Source organism: Delphinapterus leucas, chromosome 7, assembly GCF_059928025.1.
Source record: "Delphinapterus leucas isolate spDelLeu-1000000601 "Yukka" chromosome 7, BTC_Dleu_Yukka2, whole genome shotgun sequence".
NCBI classification, from domain to species: Eukaryota; Metazoa; Chordata; class Mammalia; order Artiodactyla; family Monodontidae; genus Delphinapterus; species Delphinapterus leucas.
Window position 1 is genome coordinate 45,462,431 of NC_143135.1, and position 25,019 is coordinate 45,487,449.

At 37.7% G+C, this 25,019-nt stretch overlaps 1 protein-coding gene across 5 annotated transcripts in view; it reads left to right on the forward strand.

Moving 5' to 3' along the window:
- SBF2 (SET binding factor 2) overlaps positions 1–25,019 on the forward strand; it is a 454,162-nt gene that overhangs the window by 317,399 nt on the left and 111,744 nt on the right. For all 5 annotated transcript variants that reach the window (XM_089915171.1, XM_022555691.3, XM_089915172.1 and 2 more), the window contains one exon: positions 14,696–14,764. In XM_089915171.1, coding sequence (XP_089771297.1) covers positions 14,696–14,764 — 69 coding nt within the window. The remainder of the gene's footprint in view (positions 1–14,695; positions 14,765–25,019) is intronic.

A 25,019-nucleotide genomic window follows, 5' to 3' on the forward strand; every position in this document is an offset into this window, starting at 1 on the left:
CGGGAGGGTCCCACATGCCGCGGAGTGGTTGGGCCCATGAGTCATGGCCGCTGAGCCTGCGCGTCCGGAGCCTGTGCTCCACAACGGGAGAGGCCACAACAGTGAGAGGCCCGCGTACCACAAAAAAAAAAAAAAAAAAAAGAGGGCAATGATTATATAACTGTTTAATTCAGAGCCCCCAGTGCAATGTACCTAGTTCAACTAAAGATATTTGTTGGATGGATAAATGGAAGCAGGATAACACTGGAAGCATCAACTTGATATCTGAGTGAATGTGAGAGTATGATGCGATAGAAAAGGTTTCTGGCTAGTCGACTGAATAGATGCTTTACCAAGATAGTATGGAAGAGTGTCAGGCTTGAAGGTATATGTGAGGGGTGGAGATAATTCAGTTTAAGATATATTGAGTTTGAGGTCTCTACAACAAATTGGAAGAGCCCAGTCGGCTGAAGCTGAGGAGAGTTGTCTAGGCTGGAAATACAGTGGCACTCTATCTCATAGAAATGGTTGAGCCAGCCTAAGGAAAGTAGGTACTATAAGAGAGGAGATCTAAGGATGGGGAAAAAAACCTGAGAAATACTGACATTTAAGGGGTGAGCAGAATAATAAAACCTATAAACATTGAGATGAAAGGGTCATAGATTTAAGAGGAGAAAAGGTGTAAGGAGAAAATGGGGTCATAGTAGCCAAGGTAGGAAATTAATTTAAGAACGAAGTGACTAGGAAGAATGCAGGCCAAGGTGGTAGAGTAGGGAGACTGTGAGTTCACCTCCTCCCACAGGCACACCAAAATTATAGCTATTTACAGAACAACTATTGATGAGAAAGATCAGAAGACTAGCAGAAAAGATTTTCTACAGCTAAAGATATAAAGAAGGAACCACAACAAGTAAAGTGATAGGGACAGGAGACTCAGTGTAGTCAAGACCCATATTGCCAGGTGGGCAACCCACAAATGGGAGGATAATTACAATTACCAGGGTTCTTCCCAAGGAGTGAGTGGTCCAAGTACCGCATTGAGCTAACCATCCCGGGAGTCCTACACTGGAAAGATGAGCCCCCAGAATGTTTGCTTTTAAGGCCAGAAGGGCTTACTTTCAGGAGAGTGAGAAGGCTCTGGGAAGTAGAGACTCTTCAGGGGCGCACATGAAATCTCACATGCTCCAGTACCCAAGGCTAAAGCAGTAATTTGAAAGGAGCCTGGGTCAGACCCACCTGCTGATCTTGGAGAGCCTCCCAGAGAGGCAGAAGGCAACTGGAGCTCACCTTGGGGACATAGATACTGGCGGCAGCCATTCTGAGTTTGTTCTGCCACCTGGACACTGGTGCTGGTAAGCGCCATTTTGGAATCTTCCCTGTAAATTATTAGCACTAGGACCCAGCCCCACCATCAGCAGGCTGGCTGCCTTAAGAGCCTCTGAGCCTACAGCCACCCTGGAATGTAGCCCAGTCTACCAGGGGGCCCAGGTCCTGGCCCCACATACCAGTGTGCCAGCACTAGCCCTGGGACCCCCAGGGCCCTGCAGTCACAGACCCTGGGACCCAGCTCCACCCACCAGCGGGTCAGCACTAGTTCTGAGACACCTTGGACGCCTCAGGCAGCTGCCCCAGGATCTAGCCTCTGAGACCAAAAGGGAGTGGCATGATATACTTAAAGTGATGAAAGGGAAAAACCTACAACCAAGAACATTCTACCCAGCAAGGCTTTCATTCAGGTTTGATGGAGAGATCAAAAGTTTTACAAACAAAAGCTAAAAGAGTTTGACACCACCAAACTAGCTTTACAAGAAATATTAAAGGGACTTCTTCTAATTGAAAAAGAGGAGGCCACAATGAGTAACATGAAAATTACAAAAGGAAAAATCTAATTGGTAAAGGTAGTAAATCAACCACGTGTAAAGCTAGTAGGAAGGTTAAAAGGCAAAAGTAGTAAAAATCATCTATACGTGATAAGTAGTTAAGGGATACACAAAACAAAAAAAATGTAAACTATGTTGTCAAAAACAGTAAATGCAGGGGGAGGTGAGTAAAAATGCAGGGTTGTAACAGTGTGTTTATGGGGGGGTAGGGGAAGAAGTAGGTGACGGAGATTGCAAAATAAATGCAAAATAAATGGCATAGTTTGAAATGTATATTGCGAGGAATATAGTCAGTAACTGTGTAACAATATCTTTGGTGACATAGCGTAACTAGACTTATAGTTATCATGGTGATCAGTTTGAAATATATAGAAGTATCAAATCACTATGTTGTATAACAGGAACTAACAGTATTGTAGGCCAATTATACTTCAAAAACAAACAAACTCAGAGAAAAACAGATCAGATTTGTGGTTACGAGAGGTGGAGGGTCAGAGGAGGGGGAATTGGATGAAGGCAGTCAAAAGGTATGAAATTCCAGTTATAAGTACTAGGAATGTAATGTATAATATGATAAATATAATTGACACTGCTGTATGTTATATTTGAAAGTTGTTAAGAAAGTAAATCCTGAATTCTTGTCACAAGAAAGAAGAACTTTTTTTCTATTCCTTTATTTTAATATCTGTATGAGATGATGGATGTTCACTAAACTTATTGTTATAATCATTTCGTGATGTATGTAAATCAAATCATTATACTCTATACCTTAAACTTACACAGTGCTGTACGTCAATTGTATCTCAATAAAACTGGAAGAAAAATTATTTTTTTTTTAAAGAAATGACTATATAAAAGTAAAGTTAAATTATATGAATAGGGCTTCCCTGGTGGTGCAGTGGTTGGGAGTCCGCCTGCCGATGCAGGGGACGCGGGTTCATGCCCCAGTCCGGGAGGATCCCACGTGCCACGGAGCGGCTGGGCCCGTAAGCCATGGCCGCTGGGCCTGCGCGTCCGGAGCCTGTGCTCCGCAGCAGGAGAGGCCACAGCAGTGAGAGGCCCGCATACCGCAAAAAAAAAAAAAAATTATATGAATAAATATACAATTTGTGACTTGGAAAAATAGGAAGCATAGACACCAAAGTGTTACATTGGTTGTTTAAAGGTTGTGGGATTTATGACAAGATATTTTTCTTTTTTTTTTTTCACTTACCTGCCTTTCCTAGATCTTTTATAAAGAAAGTTTGTGAGTTTTTTTTAAAGGACAATAGTTTTTAAAAAAGAGAAAATATGTGTTTAATCTTAACAAATGGTATAGAGGTTAAATTAAATGTCTAAACATAATCCATTTGGTTGGCAAGTAAGAGATCACAGGTGGTGACCTTTGCCAGTGAAAGTGAGGGCGCAGGGTTGAGAAGGCCAAAGCCAATCCAGAGGGGGTTGATTTTCTGACCAGTGTCTAGTTTTATGTTATCTTTAAGAAATAAGTTCAGAATTTGCAAACATTGTTTTTTTAGGATTCCCAGAAATGCTTTCATGTTACTATCCTGACCTTAGGTAACACTTTACATTTTACTGAGTGTCTTTCTTATCAGTGCAGCAGAAAAAAAATGTATTTAACCATAGGATTGATAATTCCTTGCCTATTTATATTTAAGGATGGTGAGATGTGGTTAATTGCGTCTCACTTTTCACATATTTCATTCATTGTGTGGAAACTGATTTTGACTTTCAAAAAGATTTTCATAAATAATGCTGCCAATGAGTCTTACAATTTAAAAATTTTCTGCCAGTGTCCATTTTTAACTCTTCACAATGGCATTCCAGAATATTATTGAAAATAAGAGCGAGTTAAGTTTTTTTCTGATCTTATGTTATCATTGCTTTTACAACATAAATCATGAAGAAAATTGTCTCTAGTTATTTGCAGTACTTGGTTATATAAGTATTTGATTATTTTATCTTTTGCTTATATTATAAAAGCAGCATAATGATAACCTATGGATTTTTTTTTCATTTATTTTTTTGGCTGCATTGGGTCTTAGTTGTGGCACGCAGGGTCTTCGTTGAGGCATGCAGGATCTTTTGTTGCAGCATGGGCTTCTCTCTAGTTGTGGCGCGTGGGCTCCAGAGTGCACGGGCTCTGTAGTTTGCGGCACGTGGGCCCTCTTGTTGATGCACGCGAGCTTAATTGCCCTGAGGTATGTGGGATCCCAGTTCTGAGACCAAGGATCGAACCCGCGTCCCCTGCATTGGAAGGCGGATTCTTTACCACTGGACCACCAGGGAAGTCCCTAACCTATGGATTTAAAAATGCTAAAAAGAGGTGTTTGTTTTTGTTCATAACCTCACTTATATACATGAAGGCTTTTCTAATGTAGAAGGCTTTTCTGTAGGTTTTATTTATTAGTCCTTCTAAATGTGACAGATTAGCCATTCTAAATGTGGCAGATTTATAATTCACTTTCTTTTTTTGCCACAGGAATTTAAATTACGGTCTTTTTGAGGGGAAGGGGAATATAGGAAAGCAAACAAAAAATATGTTATAGTAGCTACCTTGAAACTATGTAAAGTATATAAATTATTCATGTTATCTCTTCGTGGTTAAGTCCACTGGCTTTTCCATGCTTTGAAGATAGAGGAAGCAGTTTATCAATTAGAATTTCTTTTTGAAGCACTCTCTTTCCTTAGCTTCCATGATGCAACGTTTTCTACATATGCTCGTACCTTTCTGGCCATTCCTTCTCCATCTCTGAAAGCTCATCCTTCTCCACTTGGCCTTTAATTTTTAAAGCCTTATATTATTTATTTATTTTTGTCTCATTCTATACTCACTTCAAGGATGTGAGTATAGAGTATAGAGAGTGAGTATAGTTTAAGTTAAACTTAACTTAAACTACCACCTACATGTTGATGACTCGTAAGTTTATTTTTCTACTCCAGACCTTTTCTCTGAGCTACACCTTTATATCCAACTGGATACCTGGTATCTCGTTTTCATGTGTCAAAGACGCTCAGCTTTAATGGTTACAAACTGAAGTCATGATCATGCATTTCCTTTACCCCTCAACCCTCAAACCTGATTCCCTTCCATTGTCCCTAATCTTGGCAAATGGCATGACCATTGATCCAGTTACGCGAACTAAAACCTGAGTAATCCTTGACACCTTCTTCTCCTTCATCTCTAACACCAAGTTATACTGATTTTTACCCCCATAAAAACCTTTTAACTCGATCCACTTGTCTCCTACCTCCACCTGTAATACCCCAATCAAAACTACCATCATCCCACTTAGATTGTTTTAATACCCATCTAAGCATTCTTCCCACATCCACTTTTGTTCCTGCCCAAATGCATTCATTGTCCCATAGCCAATAGTGAGCTTTTCAAACTACAGATCTCTCTTAGCCTGGGTTCCCCAGAAAACAGTGTGTGCTACTACTTTATTAGGAAGTTGTTTCAGGTTGGAAACAGATTCTGAGGCAGAGTTTAGTGCAAAGGATGTTTGTTAGGGAGTGGTCTTTGGATCAACACCTGTGGGAGGGAGGGAAAATAAATAGAATTGGGCAAAAGGGGAAGTCAGGCAATATTGTGAGCTCAAGGATAGCCTCAGCCTAACCCACACAAAGTTCTGGAGCTGAAGTTGTCCCACGTTAAGTCAGAATGGCTGCATATGGACCCACACCTTAATCAGTCATTGAATATTTGCTGCTTCGGGAAGGGCTGTTGACAGCACTGCCAGTCATGGAGGCAACAAGTCCTCCCTTGAAGGGGTGTTTGGATAAGGCATTCTCACGTTCATCCCTTGTGCTGCTCGCCTCCACTTCTTCATAGGTATTCAGGAGCAGTTCCTCCAGAATTCTAGTGTGCCTTTCTTGCTGAGGGAAACTTAGAAGAGGGTAAGTGGGAAAAACATTTGCCCCTGCAGATGTAGCTGATTGTAGGATTGCAAATGATGCTAACTTCCCTTCTTATGACCCAGACCCTCATCCTGGAGGGGTCTTAGTCTCTGGTCCCTTTGTGTTTCTCATCCTAGGGTTGCTGCACTTGTTCATTTTCCATCAGAATTTGGCAAGGAAGTACCAAGAGGTACCCAAGGACTTAACTGGGTGCCAAACATATTCCTCCTTGTTCCCGTTATGTGACATTAGCCCTACCTCCCTGGCATTCAGGTTCAGTTATTTCTGCCAAAACGATGGCTCCTCCAAATGTAAAATAGATAGCTAGTGGGAAGCAGCCACACAGCACAGGGAGATCACCTCGGTGCTTTGTGACCACCTGGAGGGGTGGGATAGGGAGGGTGGGAGGGAGACACAAGAGGGAGGGCATATGGGGATATAGGTATACATATAGCTGATTCACTTTTTTATAAAGCAGAAACTTACACACCATTGTAAAGCAACTATACTCCAATAAAGATGTTAAAAAAAAATTATGGTTCCTCTTGTCTGCCAATTTCTGGGCATTAGGAGTATAATGTGCCTTGGTGACAGCTGTAGTTTATAGATTAATGAGATTCTTGTTTTGTCCCCTGGTAGAAATGTTTCTCCTTTGGGGACTGGAATCTATAACCTTGCACAACTCAGAGTTACAGCAATGGAAAGTGCAAATTCTCTAAGTGGGTCACTGACTGTGATGGTAAGCAGGGCTTTTTAATTCCTGGATCTGCTACAGAGCCCTTTCTTCTTCTGGGCCCCACTCAGAGCTGGTAGCTTTTTGTGTCACCTGGTATGAGCCTGTACAGTAATCCCAGATGTGGAATATGCTTCCTTCATAGCCAGAAGAGGCCTACCAGAATTTTTGCTTCCTTCCTCATGATGGGAGATACAAGATGCAACAAATTGTCCTTTACTTTGAATGAGATGTCCCAGCAGGCCAGAACCTTTATAAGGTTTATCTCCCATGTTCTGGAGTGCATGTCTCACCAAGGTTTCCAACATGGTAGCCACTTCTTGCTCATCCAGCCTGATTAGCATGATGTCATCAATGTAGTAGATCAGCATAATATTCTATATGATGTTCAAATGGTCCAAATTCAGATCCTCCTCTCTGATAGAGATAGAAAAGAACTTATTCACCACATCAGTGATTGCATGCAACATACCCACGACCATGATAATCTGCTGTAGCAAAGACAAAACATCTTTATTATAAAACTGCCATTGGAGCTACTGTGTGATTGAATTTGCTGTAGTCTGCTTTTATCCTCCAGATCTGTCTAGTTTCTACAGACACAAGACTGGAGAATTAAATAGAGATATGACAGAGACCATCACTCCTGCATCCTTTAGATCATTAAGAGTAGAACTGATTTTCACTATCACCACCAGTAAATCCATACAAAATAGGAACTAAAATTTCATACCAAATAGTGGGGGAATGGTTTGTTTGATACATTATATTTCAAAGAAGAAATATAAAATTTTAACAGATATTTAGGTTATAATTTTTACCATATGCTGATATTTTTAGAACCAAAGTATGAATCTCACTTTTGTCTGGGGAAGGGAAAGGTATTTAAAATAATTTTCCTAACGAAATAGCATTATGACTTACTTTATGTTTGGCTTTTACAGCACTGTCCCAAAGATGATCATTTTGCAAAAATATTTAAAGCCTTCATTATTTTTCTTAAGGGACTCCCTTTAATCCTCTGACATCAAATCATTTTCTTTTAAAACCCTTAGCATAAAATCATCCAAACTGGTGATCTTTTTTTCACTTGACCTGATTTTGTTAGATTTTCCTTTGTCAGTATGATTTGATAAAAGTAATCCTTTGACATTGCCATAGTAGACTTTATGAAATCCTGCATGTTTACAGTGGTGTGTTTGATGTGGTAAATAGAGATAGAGGCCAATGTTAATTAAGGATGTGTGACATCAGCAGTGACTGGTGATGATGATGGTATGGTGGTGATGTGTTCTTTTTGCCTTGATTCTCTGGATCAAAGTTTTGTTTGGGAGATTCATCCATGATTTTGGATATAATTATAATTCATTTATTTTCACTTTCATGTAGTATTGTTTTGTATGAGTATACCACATTTTATTCATTGTACCAAATATCTTTTTTCATTTGTCCTATTTGACACTCACTGGACTCTTTGCTTATGAAGACAAAATTCTTTTTACTTTTTCTTTTGCTTTCTTCTACCTACTTTGTCCTCTCTTTCCAGCACTCCTATTAGGCGTATTTTAGAAGCTTTGACATGATCGTTTGTATTTCTTAATTTTTTAAGAAATTATGAAGATAGAGATGAAATAAAAGGATACCATGAGGGAAAAAAAATTAACTTCCAGCCCTTCCTTTGCATTTTAATTTTAGCAGCCACATTTTAAGTTTTCAATTGCTTTTTCACAGATGTAGTATAGCTTCAGCCTCTTTTGAGGAAATTATTTATAATTAGTGGAAAATTTCTTCTTTTGCCTGAATTATATGTTTCCACAGATGCCACCTTTAGATTCCGTTGCATTTGAGAGACAGCGGGGCATAGAGCTTTAAAGCACAAACATTGGAGTTAGACTACCTGGGTTTGAGCTCTGGCTCTGTCATTTGTGCCCATATAATCTCAGGCAATTATTTAACCTCTGAGAAACTCAGTTCCTTCATCAACAAAATGGATATAATTATAGTATCTACCTCCTAGAGGGGCTGTAAAAATTAAATGAAATAATTTCTGTAAATTCATACTGAAAATGTGTTTGATACTTAGTAAGCATTCAATAAATGTTAACTATTATTACTATATGCCAGGTGCAGTGTCCTAGTTTCCAGACATAAAATTGAAGTGGACTTGTGCCATTCACTCAAAAACTTAAAGCAAAGCTTGATATTATTTGTCAAGTCTAGCATTCATCTTCTATCTCAATGGGAGTAATGGTACATATTAAATAACCATAGTGTTCAAAATTGTGATACATCCTCAATGGTTATATTCGTAGATTTAGCATTAAAATGTAACCTGAGGCCGAAACAACAATGAGTCCTACTGCTTATTTTGTACTTAGCACCGTACTTAGAAAGGGTGGGAAAACACGAGGGCATGCATATGGAGGTGCCAAGGAGGAAGAGTGTAAATGATAAAGCAAGGCATGGGTGCTATTCTAGGGGTATTAGATGTGGTAGGAGGTAATTATGATATAGAATAGAAGATGATAAATAAAGCAGACTGACTAGACCTGCGGCTTATAGCAAGAGGGCCATATGGTTGGGTAAGTGTGGAGATGGGTCCACACCACGGAGGGTTTACAAGTTTGGCAGAAGAGTTTGGTCATTATCCTGTAATGGTCAGAACATAGCTGACATTTTTGAGCAGGAGACTAACATGATATACAGAGGTATTTGGGGCTTTGGTAGTTTTAATTTTTGTCCCTACGTAGAAGATACAAATGTTCTCAGTGTTTTGGACAATTCAAAAAATTTTTTTTCTGAGCTATATCAAGTCTAAACTCAAGGAAAGTCAGTTTTGTAAGACATTCTGCCTTTCAGTCTTATTTTTTTCTTTAATGTTTACCTATATCGTTTTTGAGAGGTTCCAAAGTTTTACAAAAATGGGAATGCTGGTCGTGACAGTCCAAAGGTATGCAAATCAAAATATGAAGTAATTGAGGGTAATGAGAAATTAAGATTGCAGGGCTCACGCTTCAGTTGTAGGAGGAAAATTAAAGGTAAGCTGCATAGCAAAGTTCAGAATAAAACATGTATAGTCATTCAAGTCCTTGCAGGCTTATAAATTGTCTGGTATGTCTGTAACTACTTTGCTATTACGTGGCCAAAACACAGGGGATTTCAGGATGTGTATTTATGGACTGATTCCCCAACAGATAACTGCACTATTCCGGAATGCTATTGCTATGTCAATAGTTGTACTTACTGTTTCAAAATTTTTTCCATTTTTCAATCTAATTAACTTAGAATATCTCTAACGTGATTTGCAAAGAATTTTATATTTATATTTTGCAATCAGCATTTGACTGGCGCTCAGGTTTGAGACATGCACTACAATGTGTAAACATTTTATAAGATAATAAATAGCCCCTAAATGTTTTATGATTGCCTGTTCCCTGCTAATTGGTCATGGATTGAAATTCCCCATTGTTTAATTTTTTTTTAATTTGTGGGAAATTTTTATAAATGAGTGTGTGGGACTTCATATCACAGCTGTTGTCATTTAAAGTTTGGACAGCATCATTACAAATGAAGCCCTGCTGTGAAATCAAAGTCAAAAGGCATCTTGGCATCCCAGCCATTTCCTTAGGAGAAGATTACAGCTTAAGTCTGTTGAACTTTATTGCCTTGGGCCTCATGACAGTCTTCAGAAACATGCAAGGCATTTCTGTTAAAGAAACTCAGATGTGCTAGGACACAGGGGATGACATTCTTGTGCATAGCAGTGTCCTAAGCAAGAGGGTGAGGAATAAGTCAGGAAGAAAAAGATGATTCACCCTTTTTGCCATATTCTGGGATTATTTTATAAAATCCATGGAGATGACAGAGAATAGGAAAAAGGTGTGGTGTTTTCCTACATGGCCTATATACTTTTTCCAGTTTTACTGAGGTATAATTGGCAAATAAAGCTGTAACATATTTAAAGTGTACAGCGTGATGACTTAATATACCATACATTGTGAAAGGATTCCCACAATCGAATTAATTAACACATCCATCACCTCACAGATTTCCTTTTTGGGGGAGGGGTGAGAATACTTAAGTTCCACTTTCTTAGCAAATTTTAATTATATGATACAGTATTATCAACTATAGTGACTATTGTTATATATCAGATTCTCAGACCTTATTCATCTTATATGTACTCTTTTACCAACATCTTCCCATTTCTTCTTACAATAATTGTCTTTTAACCAGAGTATTTGGTCTATTTCTGCTATTATATTTTTATTTATTCCTACTATCTTATTTTGTTCTTTTTTGATTGTTTCCTTTTTCTGAGTTTCTTTTCCTCCTTCTTGCTTTCCTTTGGGTTATTTTTCTTTCAGACCACTTTTTCCCCCACTAGTTTAGAAGTTGTAACCCATTCTGTTCCTTTGGCAATAACACATAGAAATTTAAATGTTTAATTTATCAAAATCCAGCTCCAGTCCACCACCTTACAATGTCTGTGCTACCGTGGTTGTATATTTTAGTTGTATCTTATTTTTCTTTAATACTGAAAGACATTATTTTTGTGTTTTCTATAGTCAGTGTATGCTTAATTTACTCACATGTTCATTACTTCCCTTGCTGAATTATCGTTTTATATCTCAGACTTTCCATCTGGTGTTTCAGGTGGCCCTAGGGGGTCCCTACCATAAGGTAGTTCTCCTAATGGACTTCCTACCTTTAGCGAGTGCTGGGGTTTGTCTCCTGTCTTTTCAGTCCTTTGAGTTGATCAAAACTAATACTCAAATTTACTTTGCTCACCAACTGTACTTGAGGTAAAATTGCACTTTAGTGCTATATCTCTCCAGGTTCCCACTTAACTTATATTTTGGCCTGAGTGTTCCTTACTTTCTTGCCAGTTCATTGCCTTGCATTAAAGATTTTAAAATATATTACCTAGCATTTTTAGTTCTTTACAGTAAAAATGCCTGTCAGTATATGACCATAAGTCAAGAAATAAAAGCTCATAACTAAGTTTTTAAATGATCTTTTGGTTGGAGTGCCCTCAGAAGATTTTTTATGATATTAAATCATTTTTTCAAAATATGTTTTTCTGGACTTCCCTGGTGGCGCAGTGGTTAAGAATCCGTCTGCCAATGAAGGGATCACGGGTTCGATCCCTGGTCCGGGAAGATCCCACATGCCGCAGAGCAACTAAGCCCATGCGCCACAACTACTGAGCCCGTGTGCCACAGCTACTGAAGCCCGCACACCTAGAGCCTGTGTTCCGCAACAAGAGAAGCCACCGCAGTGAGAAGCCTGTGCACCGCAACGAAGAGTAGCCCCCGCTCGCCTCAACTAGAGAAAGCCCGCACACAGCAACGAAGACCCAACACAGCCATAAATAAATAAATAATTTAAAATAATAATAATAATAAAATAGCAATTGCCCTCAATTTAAATATATATATATATATATATTTCAATTGCTTTCTAAAAGAAATGTTCTTAGTCAAATTAGGTTGGAAATGCTGCCACCAAATTCCCTTCATCCAGTCACAGTATAAAGCCCTGAGAAGTCCTACAGTTTTTTAAAACAAAAACATCACACTTTATTTTGTTTACCCAGCATTTCCCCAATTTCCCCCCAAGTAACAGCTGTCAGTACTCCATAAAACTAGTGTTTGCACAACAGTCTGAGGACACTCTCCCCGCTTTTCCCATGGAAGCCTCTTAGGTAGGCCTGAGTCTCCATTGTAGAACCAAGCTTCTCTCTCCTAATAAGTTATATTTGCTGAAATATTCAGAGATCCTGCTGGTTAATATAAATTCTGTTTATTTGCTTTTTATGGAAATGAGATGTTTCCCCCTTAGAAATGGGGACCATATTGATTAGCAGCCATATCACAGAGACCTTGTTCTATCAGTGACCTTTCTTTTTCAGCTCTCTCTCCCTTGGATTTTCCTCCTTGGTGTACTTAGGTCCCTTCTAATTCGTATAGAATCAAAGGATTACATAGAATCTTAGTATTCATCTGGTTCAGCCCTACCAAGATTCATTCAGCTACCCATTTGGATGTCATAACTCCTCAAACAGCTTCCTTCCCTTTACAACTATGAGCATTTACACTCAGGGCCTTTTTTACTCTACTCACTTATACCCTCATCATGTCACCAGTGACGTCTTTGATTCACAAGTTTCTTGGCTTTTTCTCAATCTTCATTTTACTGAATTTCTCTGGAGACTTCAACACTATTGGTCGTTTCTTCTTCTCTTGACAACTATAGTACTGCTTTCTCCTACTTCTCTTTCCCATCTTGATTTTCCTTTATTCCTTCTCTATAAATATATCTTTCCCAGGTTTCTGTCCTTAGCTGCTTCTCCTCATTTCTCTCTCTTCTTGAATTTATTCCTTTATTCATTCACTTATTCATTTATCCAATAAATGTTTACTCTGTGTGGTGAATTAATTAGAACTATTATTTTTAGGACAGTATAGGAAGTTTGAGCCTATCTTTTAGTTTTTTTTTAAATTGGGTCAAAGAATGTCACGTATATGAGAATGATACTTTATTACAGAGATTTGTCTCGTAACCCAGTATTGTTTCGGTGTTTTCTGGAGTTGGACATTCAGTGTATTCTATAGCTGTGTTTTTCATAGTTAAAAATGCATGAAATTCTATTAAGAACTCTTTTAGCAGATCATAATACCAAATGTGCTCACGCTAAGCAAGACTAGCATTAGAAGAGATGCCCGCCTTCGGGCCATGACTTCTGAAAGAAAGTTTCCTCCTTTTTTTCCTCAGGGCAGAACTACACCCTCAGCCCTGCCAAGCCATAGTAGTATTTTGAAATAGACCAAGGTTGTCTATGGTGTATTTTCTCTTTGCTTCTGACTCTTTCTCCTTTTTCTAGGGGCCCTGTCCCTGGCACCAGTGCCCTTTTGCAGCTTTAAGCCTCCAACTGCTCTGCTGTTGAGGCCTATACTCCCTCCCTCACATTCCAGAATCAGTGCTGGCAGCTCAGAAAACTCATATCCGCCTCCTCAAGAATATGAGGAAAGTAATCAAGTACAAAAGGCGGTGTTTAGAGGAAAAAGCACCAGGCTGATAGGTAGATAAATCTAAATTCCAGTACTGGCTGACATCTAGGCCTCTTTTTCTCATCTGAAAAGTAGAGGAATTGCATTGGAATAATTGGTATTAAGGTCTCAGCTCTGTGAGTTTAAAATCAATTCATACAAACATATGAATAGCTGATGTATTTGCATTTTGATGGCGATAGTTATATTGTCTAAGGTTGGGGCTGAAATTACTATACCTGACCTCTCTAAGGGTATTACCCTTGAGCATTGTTCCAGGCCATGGCCCCACTATGTCTGTTCAAGTCACTGTTGTTTTAGGTATATATCCAGAAGTAGAATTTCTGGATTATAGGGTAATTCTACTTTTCAGTTTTTGAGGAATTGCCATACTGTTTTCCTAGCAGCTGCACCATTTTACATTCCCACTGAGATTTTCTGACTGTCCCATTCCCCAACAACATTTCACCCAAGGGGTTTTGGCATCAGTGGTATTTCTTGCCTGACCAATAACAGAATTTTATAAACCCTTCATGTGTAAGACTAAGAAAAAATATATTATTTCAATTATAACATACATCCCAGTCTCAGAGAAGTTAAAATGTGGGGAGAAAATGTGTATCTCAGATTCAATGAAATATAGTAGTTAAATATACTAAAACCTCCTCCAAAAATTTTTGGACAAATATGCACAGCTGTAAACACAACTTTTGGAAAACAGGAAAGTAAAAGTAGCTACTCACCAATAGTGTATGAAAACATCTTTCTCAAATGTATTTTTATATCATTTCTAAAAGAATGGGCTTCCCTGGTGGTCCAGTGGTTAAGGCTTCATGCTTCCACTGCTGGGGCCATGGGTTCCATCCCTGGCCGGGGAATTAAGATCCCACATGCCACGTGGCACGAGCAAAAAAAGGAATTTTTTTTTTTAATTAAAAGAATAAAATATATTTTTTTAAAAAAACAATGTGCTTCGGGACAGTATTTTTTCATCCTTTTTTTTCACACTTATCTAGGTAAGCCTTAATGACAATTTGAAATAAAAGTAAAAACCCCTTAGGACAGTAAATAATGTATCATAGATTTTTGTTTCCACATATTTGTGATTTCTGGTAAATGTCCTAATCTCATTTCTCTTTGTTTTGTTTAAGGATTGTTCAAGTTTAGAAGAATATAACATTGCTGCAGCATTACTCCCTTTGACCAGTGCTTTCTATAGGGTAAGTCTCATTGGTCTATATATAAGTCATTATGATTTATATAGATGTATTCAGTTTGATTTATCATGGAACTACATCAATCGCGTCCCCTTAGTGTATCTAAGACATATCTGTGGTTATGTTTGTTATAATGTTTATTGCATGCTATATGTAAAAAATATAATATATAATGTTAAATCATCTCCTAAGATATAACCCCACCATTCCATCCCTACTTTATTGTTCTTTAGAGCACTTAATAACACCTGAAATTGTGTTGTGTGTTGGTTAGTTTACATTTGACTGTTTTCCCCCACCAAAGAAAATAAATTTCATGAGGCTGGGATATTGTCTGTCTTATTCATTGCTGTATCCCAGTGTCAATCAACAAATGTCTGTTGAATGAATGAATGAACAAATGAACAAGCTAGATAAATAAATGGAGGCAGAAATTAGAATTTAACTTCACCGGCAATTTCTATGAACCTTCTGAAAATTTTCCAGAATGTTCAGTGCTTTTCTTAATTCTGTCATTTATTGTAGTTGTCCTATCCATGCCTTTTCATAGAGAGATTAATTCTTAGGGCAAATAAATCCAGCAAACTCTTATTCCGTCTTTTCCTATGAAGGACTTGTAAGGAGTTAAATAGCCACACTCTGAACAGCACATTGAATACGTCCTTCTGAAATGCACAGTAGGAAGCAATAAACCTGTGGTAGCCAGGCTGACTCACTGTGCAGCTGTGTGCAGGTAGCTTCGGGAAGCCCAGGACTTATGGAAGGACTTCTGGCTAAAGCTACTCCATGTTTCATGGGCGCCAAGTCAGGAGAGATTATCAAATATTCCTAGATCTGTTTTAGTAGAGAACTAGGCACCAGATAAAGTGCCTTAGCTGAGTGATGAAATGATCCATGCCCTTAGATGCTGGCAGTATTCTCTTACTCTTTTTGTTCTGCCCGTCCTTTTTGTTTCATCCACCATTTCTAACTGATAAGGTCTAGCCCCCCTCCTGTACTTAGTAGGTACCCAATAAATATTTCTTGATAAACTCAGTTTTTTAAAAACTTTACTTCAAATGATTTGTCCACAGTCTCTGAGTTAAAGCTCTTAACCCTAAGGTTCTCCATAATCAGGAACTCTTTGCTGCTAACTCACTTGCATTCCTCTTTCTTCCTCCTTACCCTCCCATCCTCTTCTAAAACAGAAAATGGAATTTGTGAGACTCACACTTCTGAGACCTGGCAGGTCATACTGAGCATGCTCAGGAAACAAGGACAAATCTCAAAAATGTTAAACAAATGAATTTGGGTTTAGAAACTAATGACAACCATCTGGAGCTTAGGCATCATCTTTTGGTTTTCCCTCATCAGCTTAAACTTATCTCCAGGCCCACTCTAGTTTTTCTTAAATGCATACATACTCATCTTCTCAGAACTCTCCCTAGTAGTTCTTCATCTTATTCCCCTCCTGGCATGGAGAATAATGTTACAAAAATAGGTCAGGCTCTCCTGTATCTTAGGCCACCAAGGAAATTTGTCTCCATATCTATCTCAGAGGAACCAAAAAACTTGGTTCTAACTAGCCTTCGTATGGGCCCTCACATAAGCATTTGTTAAAGAAAATGGCATTTAAAAATTTTCCCACTTTAACATCTATTTTTTAAACTTAGATATTATGTAGATATAAATAAGAAACATAGGGGAAATAAGAATTGACAGTAGAAACAATTGCTCAAGAAATCCAAATTACTTAAGATTTTTTTTTTAAGCTGGATCATTTATCTGTTTTATAGTGTATATTAGTGAGGGTTTGATCATCATAGCAGAAGCACCATGAGTGGTAGGAAGTAAGGAATCTATTATAGGGACCAGCTTTTATTCTGTTTTAGAAGCTGGGGAAGAAGTTTATGGAAAGCTTTGAATTAGGGTCTGCCTGTGGCCCTGAAGTCACTATAGATCATCAGGGCAGCAGTCAGGAAGAAAAGCTGGGCATGATACAGGGAAGAACAAGGACAAACTAGAATCTGTGTATGTCTTTTAAAGTCCTCCAACCTCAAGAAAGCAGGTGACCTGGAAAAGAAGCAGCATTACTGGCCATGGAGCTACACATGTGCCTGGCCCTGACTAGGAGCAGCTAAAGGAAGAGATCCAGAAGGAACTGCAGGAAATGTGAGCACAGTTCTTTCCACACATCAAGATGGTCCAGCAGATCTGCAACAAAGTGTATGAGATACAGCAGCACCTGGCATCCTATACTGCCCTTCAGAGTGTAATGGCTGCTGCTTCATTTTTGCCTTCCAAATTTTAGACAAATTTCTCTGTAGTCAACCCTAACCTAGAATCATGGAGGAAAGAGAATTCTGGGAAATACAGTTCTAGCTTAGTTTAGTTTACACAGTACAAAACCATCACACCGTGTTTTTTTGTTTTGTGGAAGTTTTTAATGCAATTAGTTAACAAGTTGGGCTACATGCCATGCTCTTCTCTGTGTTATCAAACTTAATAATACAAACTTATGTTTTATGATGGGTTTATAGATTTAATTTTTTGTTGTTGACTTGGCTGGATTTTACTTGGTTTCTTTTGGTTTAATTTGATTTGGGCATGAAAGATCCAATTAGGCACCAGAAACAATACCAGTAATATGAACAGGAAAATTTTAATGTAAGGAGTTATTAAGTAGTAATAGGGGATTAACTACTAAGAAATAAAGAGAATTTTCAACTTGGAGTGCGCCACTCCCCAACAAGACCGAGATTCAGACCTTGTTGGAGAGGTGTTTCTGTGGCCACTGGATGGCACTGAGGTGAACTTCACTGAAGGGCCACAGACTAAGGCTGGCAAGCAGGAAACTGCCTACTGGAGTTCTGGCAAGACTTGCTAGGAATCCACTCACTAGGGTACCACTGAAACTCGCAAAGTGGTGAGCACAACTGGCTGTCTCACACACGGCTAGCAGGTACATGTCACAGGAACAAGAAGAAAAAAGCACACCAGAACCAGGAAAAGAAACCACTTCATATTGCTCTGTCCCTACTGACAAAGCTTAATATTGTGCCAACTGGCAAAGGAGAAATTTTTACAGGTCCAGCTCCAGTACAACAAAGCAAGGCAAAGAAAGATAGATTTGGAGGAAAGAGGCACTGCATTGATAACCAACAGAGAGGGTTAGGGAGTGGATCATATTGATTCTTATATACTTCCTGAACTTCTATCTTATGGGAATATAAAAGGTTACTATGCCAGGCAGCATCTTGGGCAGCAAGGTGAACAAAACATTGATGTGGCCACTAGGAACTTACATTAGTCTTTATAATACAATAAATAATAAATAAATAACCAAACTGGTCTACAGTTTCATCGGTCAGATGGACATTTTCTTAAAGTAGTACATATGCATGGTTAGAAAATTCAGATAGTACAGAAAGATACAAAATGCAACATAAACGCTCCCTTTCCCACCTCTACTCCATTTCTTCTGACAGTTGATTTCTTCCTGGGAAAAAAAAGTTGTGTATTATTGCTAGGATATGCAGATAAAATTATCTTTTTTTAAACTAAAATGATCAAACCATTCACACTGTTTTCTCACTTTGCTTTTTTCACACACACACACACACACACACACACACACACACACGTATTTTTTTTAATAGTGGAAGTCAAAGCCTGCTCTGGGTAAGGACGTAGGTGAGATGATGGATCAGGTGCCTCTTTCTTTCCTTTCCTTTCCTTTTTCCTTTCCTCTTTCCTTCTTTCCTTCCTTCCTCCCTTCCTCCCTCCCTCCCCCCCTTCCTTCTTTCTTTCTTTCTAAGTAAACAAGCTATTTTTTTTAATTGAAGTATAGTTGATTCACAATATTCTGTTAGTTTCAGGTGTACAGCAAGGTGACGCACTTATTTTCTTCAGATCGTACTCCGTTATAGGTCATTACAAGATATTGAATATAATTCCCTGTGCTATACAGTAAATCTTTGTTGCTTATCTATTTTATATATAGTAATTTGTATCTGTTAATCCATACTCCTAATTTGTCCCTTCCTCCTTCCCCTTTGGTAACCATAAGTTTGTCTTCTATGTCTATGTCTATGAGTCTGTTTCTGTTTTGTATATAGATTCATTTGTATTATTTTTAGATTCCACATATATGTGATATCATATAGTCAGAGAGGGTCTTTGTCTGACTTACTTACTAAGTATAATATTCTCTAGGTCCATCCATGTTGCTGCAAATGGTAATATTTCATTCTTTTTTATGGCTGAGTAATATTCCACGGTGTGTGTGTGTGTGTGTGTGTGTGTGTGTGTGTGTGTGTTCACGTGCATGTGTGTATATATATATGTATATATATGTATACCCCATCTTCTTAAGCCAGTCATCTGTTGATGGATACTTGGGTTGTTTCCATGTCTTGGCTCTTGTAAATAGTGCTGCTGTGAATATTGGGATGCATGTATCTTTTTGAAGTATAGTTCTCATTTTTTCTGGATATGTACCCAGGAGTGGGATTACTGGATCATATGGTAGCTCTAGTTTTAGCTTTTTAAGGAGCCTGCATACTGTTTTCCATAGTGGCTGCACCAATTTACATTGCTACCAACAGAGTAGGAGGGTTCCTTTTTCTCCACACCCTTTCCAGCGTTTATTATTTGTAGACTTCTGATGATAGTTATTCCAACCGGTGTGAGGTGATACCTCACTGTAGTTTTTATTTGCGCTTCTCTAGTGATTAGCAATGAGCATCTTTTGAGCATGTTCATTCAGCATCTTTTCATGTGTCTCTTAGCCATCTGTATGTCTTCTTTGGGAAAATGTCTAGGGCTTCTGCCCATGTTTTGATTGGGTTTGTTTTTTCAATATTGAGTTTTATTAGCTGTTTGTATATTTTGGCTTATTAGTCCCTTGTTGGTCGCATCATTTGCAAATATTTTCTCCCATTCCATAGGTTGTCTTTTCATTTTGTTGATGGTTTCCTTTGCTGTGCAAAAGCTTTTAAGTTTGATTAGGTTCCATTTGCTTATTTTTGCTTTTATTTCTTTTGCCTTGTATATTTTGAGACTGATCTAAGAATATACTGCTACGATTTATGTCAGAGAATATTTTGCCTACGTTTTCTTCTAGGAGTTTTAGGGTGTCATGTCTTAAATTTAAGTCTTTAATCCATTTTGAGTTTATTTTTCTATATGGTGTGAGGGAGTGTTCTAATTTCATTGATTTACATGTAGCTGTCCAGCTTTCCCAACACCATTTATTGAAGAGACTGTCTTTTATCCGTTGTATATTCTTGCCTCTTTTATCATAGATTAATTGACTGTAGGTGTGCAGGTTTATTTCTGGGCTCTCTATGCTGTTCCATTGATCTATAGGTCTTTTTGTGCCAGTACCACACTGTTTTGATTATTGTAGCTTTGTAGTATAGCCTAAAGTCTGGAAGGGTTATTCCTCCAGCTTTGTTCTTTTTCCTCAGGATTTCCTTGGTAATTCTGGGCCTTTTCTGATTCCATATAAATTTTAGAATTCTTTGTTCTACTTCTGTAAAAAATGTCATAGGTATTTTGATGGGGATTGCGTTAAATCTGTAGATTGCTTTGGGTAGTATGGCCATTTTAACAATATTAATTTTTCCAAACTAAGAAGATTGGATATCTTTCCATTTCTTTGAATCATCTTCAGTTTCCTTTATCAATGGTTTATAGTTTTCAGCATGTATTTTCTTTTTAATAAAAAGATAATTATGTATATACTCACCATTCTCATAAAAGCGAAGTACTTTATTGGCCTAAATGAAACAAATGTTTATCTTTTAGAGCTTTACTTAGAGTGAAAGATGTTCCACTTGCAGCATTATCTATATTAGATCTTAGGGAATTTGTTACACCACAGCCACCATAAGTTCAGGGTTTTTTTTTTTCTCTACAGTTCCTTCACACGTTTTTCTGCAAACTTGTATGTATTTCATGTGTCTTTAACTTATGAAGCCTTTCTTTTTCTTTTTTTAAATTTTTTATATATTTTTTAGAGACCAATTTAATACAGATAAATTGTCTATAAAGGTGGGAAGATCATAGTAAGAAGTCAAAACATTTTAAGAAATTTTTCACCTTCTGCTTTTCTTTTTTTCTTTTTCTTATTAGTCATGCATTTTATACACATCAGTGTATACATGTCAATCCCAATCTCCCAATTCATCACACCACCACCTGAACCCCTGCCTCTTTCCCCCCCTTGGTGTCCATACGTTTTCTTCTCTACTTCTATGTCTCAATTTCTGCTCTACAAACCAGTTCATCTGTACCATTTTCAAGGTTCCACATATATGTGTTAATATACGATATTTGTTTTTCCCTTTCTGACTTACTTCACTCTGTATGACAGTCTCTAGATGCATCCTCGTCTCTACAAATGACCCAATTTCATTCCTTTTTATGGCTGAGTAGTATTCCATTGTATATATGTACCACATCTTTATCCATTCATCTGTTGATGGGCATTTAGGTTGCTTCCATGACCTGGCTATTGTAAATAGTGTGGCAATGAACATTGGGGTGCATGTGTCTTTTTGAATTATGGTCTTCTCTGGGTATATGCCCAGTAGTGGGATTGCTGGGTCATATGGTAATTCTACTTCTAGCTTTTTAAGGAACCTCCATACTGTTCTCCATAGTGGCTGTATCAATTTACATTCCCACCAACAGTGCAAGAGGGTTCCCTTTTCTCCACACCCTTTCCAGCATTTGTTGTTTGTAGATTTTCTGATGATGCCCATTCTAACCGGTGTGAGGTGATACCTCATTGTAGTTTTGATTTGCATTTCTCTAACAATTAGTGATGTTGAGCACCTTATCATGTGCCTCTTGGCCATCTGTATGTCTTCTTTGGAGAAATGTCTATTTAAGTCTTCTGCCCATTTTTGGATTAGGTTGTTTGTTTCTTTAATATTGAGCTGCATGAGCTGTTTATTTATTTTGGAGCTTATTCCTTTGTCCGTTGATTCGTTTGCAAATATTTTCTCCCATTCTGAGGGTTGTCTTTTCGTCTTCTGTATGGTTTCCTTTGCTGTGCAAAAGCTCTTAAGTTTCATTAGGTCCCATTTGTTTATTTTTGGTTTCATTTCCATTACTCTAGGAGATGGATCAAAAAATATCTTGCTGTGATTTATGTCAAAGAGTGTTCTTCCTATGTTTTCCTCTAAGAGTTTTATAGTGCTCGGTCTTACATTTAGGTCTTTAATCCATTTTGAGTTTATTTTTGTGTATTGTGTTAGGGAGTGTTCTAATTTCATTCTATTACATGTAGCTGTCCAGTTTTCCCAGCACCACTTATTGAAGAGACTGTCTTTTCTCCATTGTGTATCCTTGCCTCCTTTGTCATAGATTAGTTGACCATAGGTGTGTGGGTTTATCTCTGGGCTTTCTATCCTGTTCCATTGATCTCTGTTTCTGTTTTTGTTCCAGTACCATATTGTCTTGATTGCTGTAGCTTTGTAATATAGTCTGAAGTCAGGGAGTCTGATTCTTCCAGCTCCGTTTTTCTCCCTCAAGACTGCTTTGGCTATTCGGGGTCTTTTTTGTCTCCATACAAATTTTAAGATTTTCTGTTCCAGTTCTGTAAAAAATGCCATTGGTAATTTGATAGGGATTCAATTGAATCTGTAGATTGCTTTGGGTAGTATAGTCATTTTCACAATATTGATTCTTCCAATCCAAGAACATGGTATATCTCTCCATCTGTGGGTATCATCTTTAATTTCTTTCATCAGTGTCTTATAGTTTCCTGCATACAGGTCTTTTGTCTCCCTAGGTAGGTTTATTCCTAAGTATTTTATTCTTTTTGTTGCAATGGTAAATGGGAGTGTTTCCTTAATTTCTCTTTTAGATTTTTCATCATTAGTGTATAGGAATGCAAGAGATTTCTGTGCATTAATTTGGTGTCCTGCTACTTTACCAAATTCATTGATTAGCTCTAGTAGTTTTCTGGTAGCATCTTTACGATTCTCTATGTATAATATCATGTCATCTGCAAACAGTGACAGTTTTACTTATTCTTTTCCAGTTTGGATTCCTTTTATTTCTTTTTCTTCTCTAATTGCTGTGGGTAAAACTTCCAAAACTATGTTGAATAGTAGTGGTGAGAGTGGGCAACCTTGTCTTGTTCCTGATCTTAGAGGAAGTGGTTTCAGTTTTTCACCATTGAGAATGATGTTGACTGTGGGTTTGTCATATATGGCCTTTATGATGTTGAGGTAGGTTCCCTCTGTGCCCACTTTCTGCAGAGTTTTTATCATAAATGGGTGTTGAATTTTGTCAAAAGCTTTTTCTGCATCTATTGAGATGATCGTATGGTTTTTATTCTTCAATTTGTTAATATGGTGTATCACATTGATTGATTTGCGTGTATTGCAGAATGCTTGCATCCCTGGGATAAATCCCACTTCATCATGGTGTATGATCCTTTTAATGTGTGGTTGGATCCTGTTTGCTAGTATTTTGTTGAGGATTTTTGCATGTATATTCATCAATGATATTGGTCTGTAATTTTCTTTTTTTGTAGTATTTTGATCTCATTTTGGTATCAGGGTGATGGTGGCCTCATAGAATGAGTTTGGGAGTTTTCCTTCCTCTGCAGTTTTTTGGAAGAGTTTGAGAAGGATGGGTGTTAGCTCTTCTCTAAATGTTTGGTAGAATTTACCTGTGAAGCCATCTGGTCCTGGACTTCTGTTTGTTGGAAGATTTTTAATCACAGTTTCAATTTCATTACTTGTGATTGATCTGTTCATATTTTCTATTTCTTCCTGGTTCAGTCTCAGAAGGTTGTGCTTTCCTAAGAATTTGTCCATTTCTCCCAGGTTGTCCATTTTATTGGCATAGATTTGCTTGTAGTAGTCTCTTAGGATGCTTTGTATTTCTGTGGTGTCTGTTGTAACTTCTCCTTTTTCATTTCTAATTTTATTGATTTGTGTCCTCTCCCTCTTTTTCTTGATGAGTCTGGCTAAAGCTTCATCAATTTTGTTTATCTTCTCAAAGAACCAGCTTTTAGTTTTATTGATCTTTGCTATTGTTTTCTTTGTTTCTATTTCATTTATTTCTGCTCAGAACTTGATGATTTCTTTCCTTCTGCTAACTTTGGGTTTTGTTTGTTCTTCTTTCTCTAGTTCCTTTTGGTGTAATGTTAGGTTGTTTATTTGAGATGTTTCTTGTTGCTTGAGGTAGGCTTGTATAGCTATAAACTTCCCTCGTAGAACTTCTTTTGCTGCATCCCATAGGTTTTGAATCATCATGTTTTCATTGTCATTTGTTTCTAGGCATTTTTTGATTTCCTCTTTGATTTCTTCAGTGATCACTTGGTTATTTAATACCATATTGTGTAGCCTCCATGTGTTTGTATTCTTTAGAGTTTTTTTCCTCTAATTGATATCTACTCTCATAGCATTATGGTCAGAAAAGATGCTTGATATGATTTCAATTTTCTTAAGTTTACTGAGGCTTGATTTGTGACCCAAGATATGATCTATCCCGGAGAATGTTCCGTGTGCACGGAGAAGAAAGTGTAATCTGCTGTTTTTGGATGGAATGTCCTATAAATATCAATTAAATCTATCTGATCTATTGTGTCATGTAAAGCTTGTTTCCTTATTAATTTTCTGCTTGGATGATCTGTCCGTTGGTGTAAGTGAGGTGTTAAAGTCCCCCATTATTATTGTGTTACTGTTGATTTCCTCTTTTAGAGCTGTTGGCAGTTTCCTCATGTATTGAGGTGCTCCTATATTGGGTGTATAACTATTTACCAATGTTATACCTTCTTCTTGGATTGATCCCTTGATTATTATGTAGTGTCCTTCCTTGTCTCTTGTAACATTCTTTATTTTAAAGTCTATTTTATCTGATATGAGTATTGCTACTACAGCTTTCTTTTGATTTCCATTTGCATGGAGTATCTTTTTCCATCCCCTTACTTTCAGTCTGTATGTGTCCCTAGGTCTGAAGTGGGTCTCTTGTAGACAGCATATATATGGGTCTTGTTTTTGTATCCATTCAGCAAGCCTCTGTCTTTTGGTTGGAGCATTTAATCCATTCACCTTTAAGGTAATTATTGACATGTATGTTCCTGTGACCATTTTCTTAATTGTTTTGGGTTTGTTTTTGTAGGTCCTTTTCTTCTCTTGTGTTTCCTACTTAGAGAAGTTCCTTTAGCATTTGTTGTAGAGCTGGTTTGGTGGTGCTGAATTCTCTTAGCTTTTGCTTGTCTGTAAAGCTTTTGATTTCTCCATCGAATCTG